The following is a 467-nucleotide window of genomic DNA, read 5'->3' as shown; positions in this document are numbered from 1 at the left end:
CGGAAATGAAGGTATTTACAAACATTCACAACAAAAAGATTATTTCGACATAACTTTTACGTGTTTTCCCAAAAAATGCTTTCTGAAAATCCTCAGATACAGAACATTAAGAACATTACCGAAATACGAGAGCAAAGAATAAAACGCCCACCTTACGAAAACAATCTTCTATTTTCTCCATGGCAGCCTTCTCTTTCGAATTCAATTCTTGGCAAATTTCTTCCAGTTCTTGAGATTTTCTCGTTAGTGAATGCTCCTCCTTCTCTAATTCTTCATTTTTCAATTTCCGTTTATTGGCTTCCGCCTGGTAAATCACCAGTTTTCGGTCCTTCTCCCAAATCTTTACATTCTCCTGCTCCATCTTAGTTTGTCTCTCTTCATAACGAAAAACATTCCTGTAATTGCAATGGTTGTTAGTTTATAGATGTTGCATATATTTTTTTCAACATTTTAGACACTAATGTATA

At 34.5% G+C, this 467-nt stretch overlaps 1 protein-coding gene across 1 annotated transcript in view; it reads right to left on the bottom strand.

Annotated features, from left to right (window-relative positions):
• LOC119591834 (ninein-like) overlaps nt 1-467 on the bottom strand; it is a 5305-nt gene that overhangs the window by 1067 nt on the left and 3771 nt on the right. The window contains exon 4 of the mRNA XM_037940579.1: nt 152-395. Within this exon, the coding sequence (XP_037796507.1) occupies nt 152-395 (244 nt within the window). The remainder of the gene's footprint in view (nt 1-151; nt 396-467) is intronic.

Source organism: Penaeus monodon, chromosome 29, assembly GCF_015228065.2.
Source record: "Penaeus monodon isolate SGIC_2016 chromosome 29, NSTDA_Pmon_1, whole genome shotgun sequence".
Lineage (NCBI taxonomy): Eukaryota > Metazoa > Arthropoda > Malacostraca > Decapoda > Penaeidae > Penaeus > Penaeus monodon.
The sequence above is the reverse complement of the archived record's forward strand: the minus strand, read 5'-3'. Positions and strand labels throughout refer to the sequence as shown.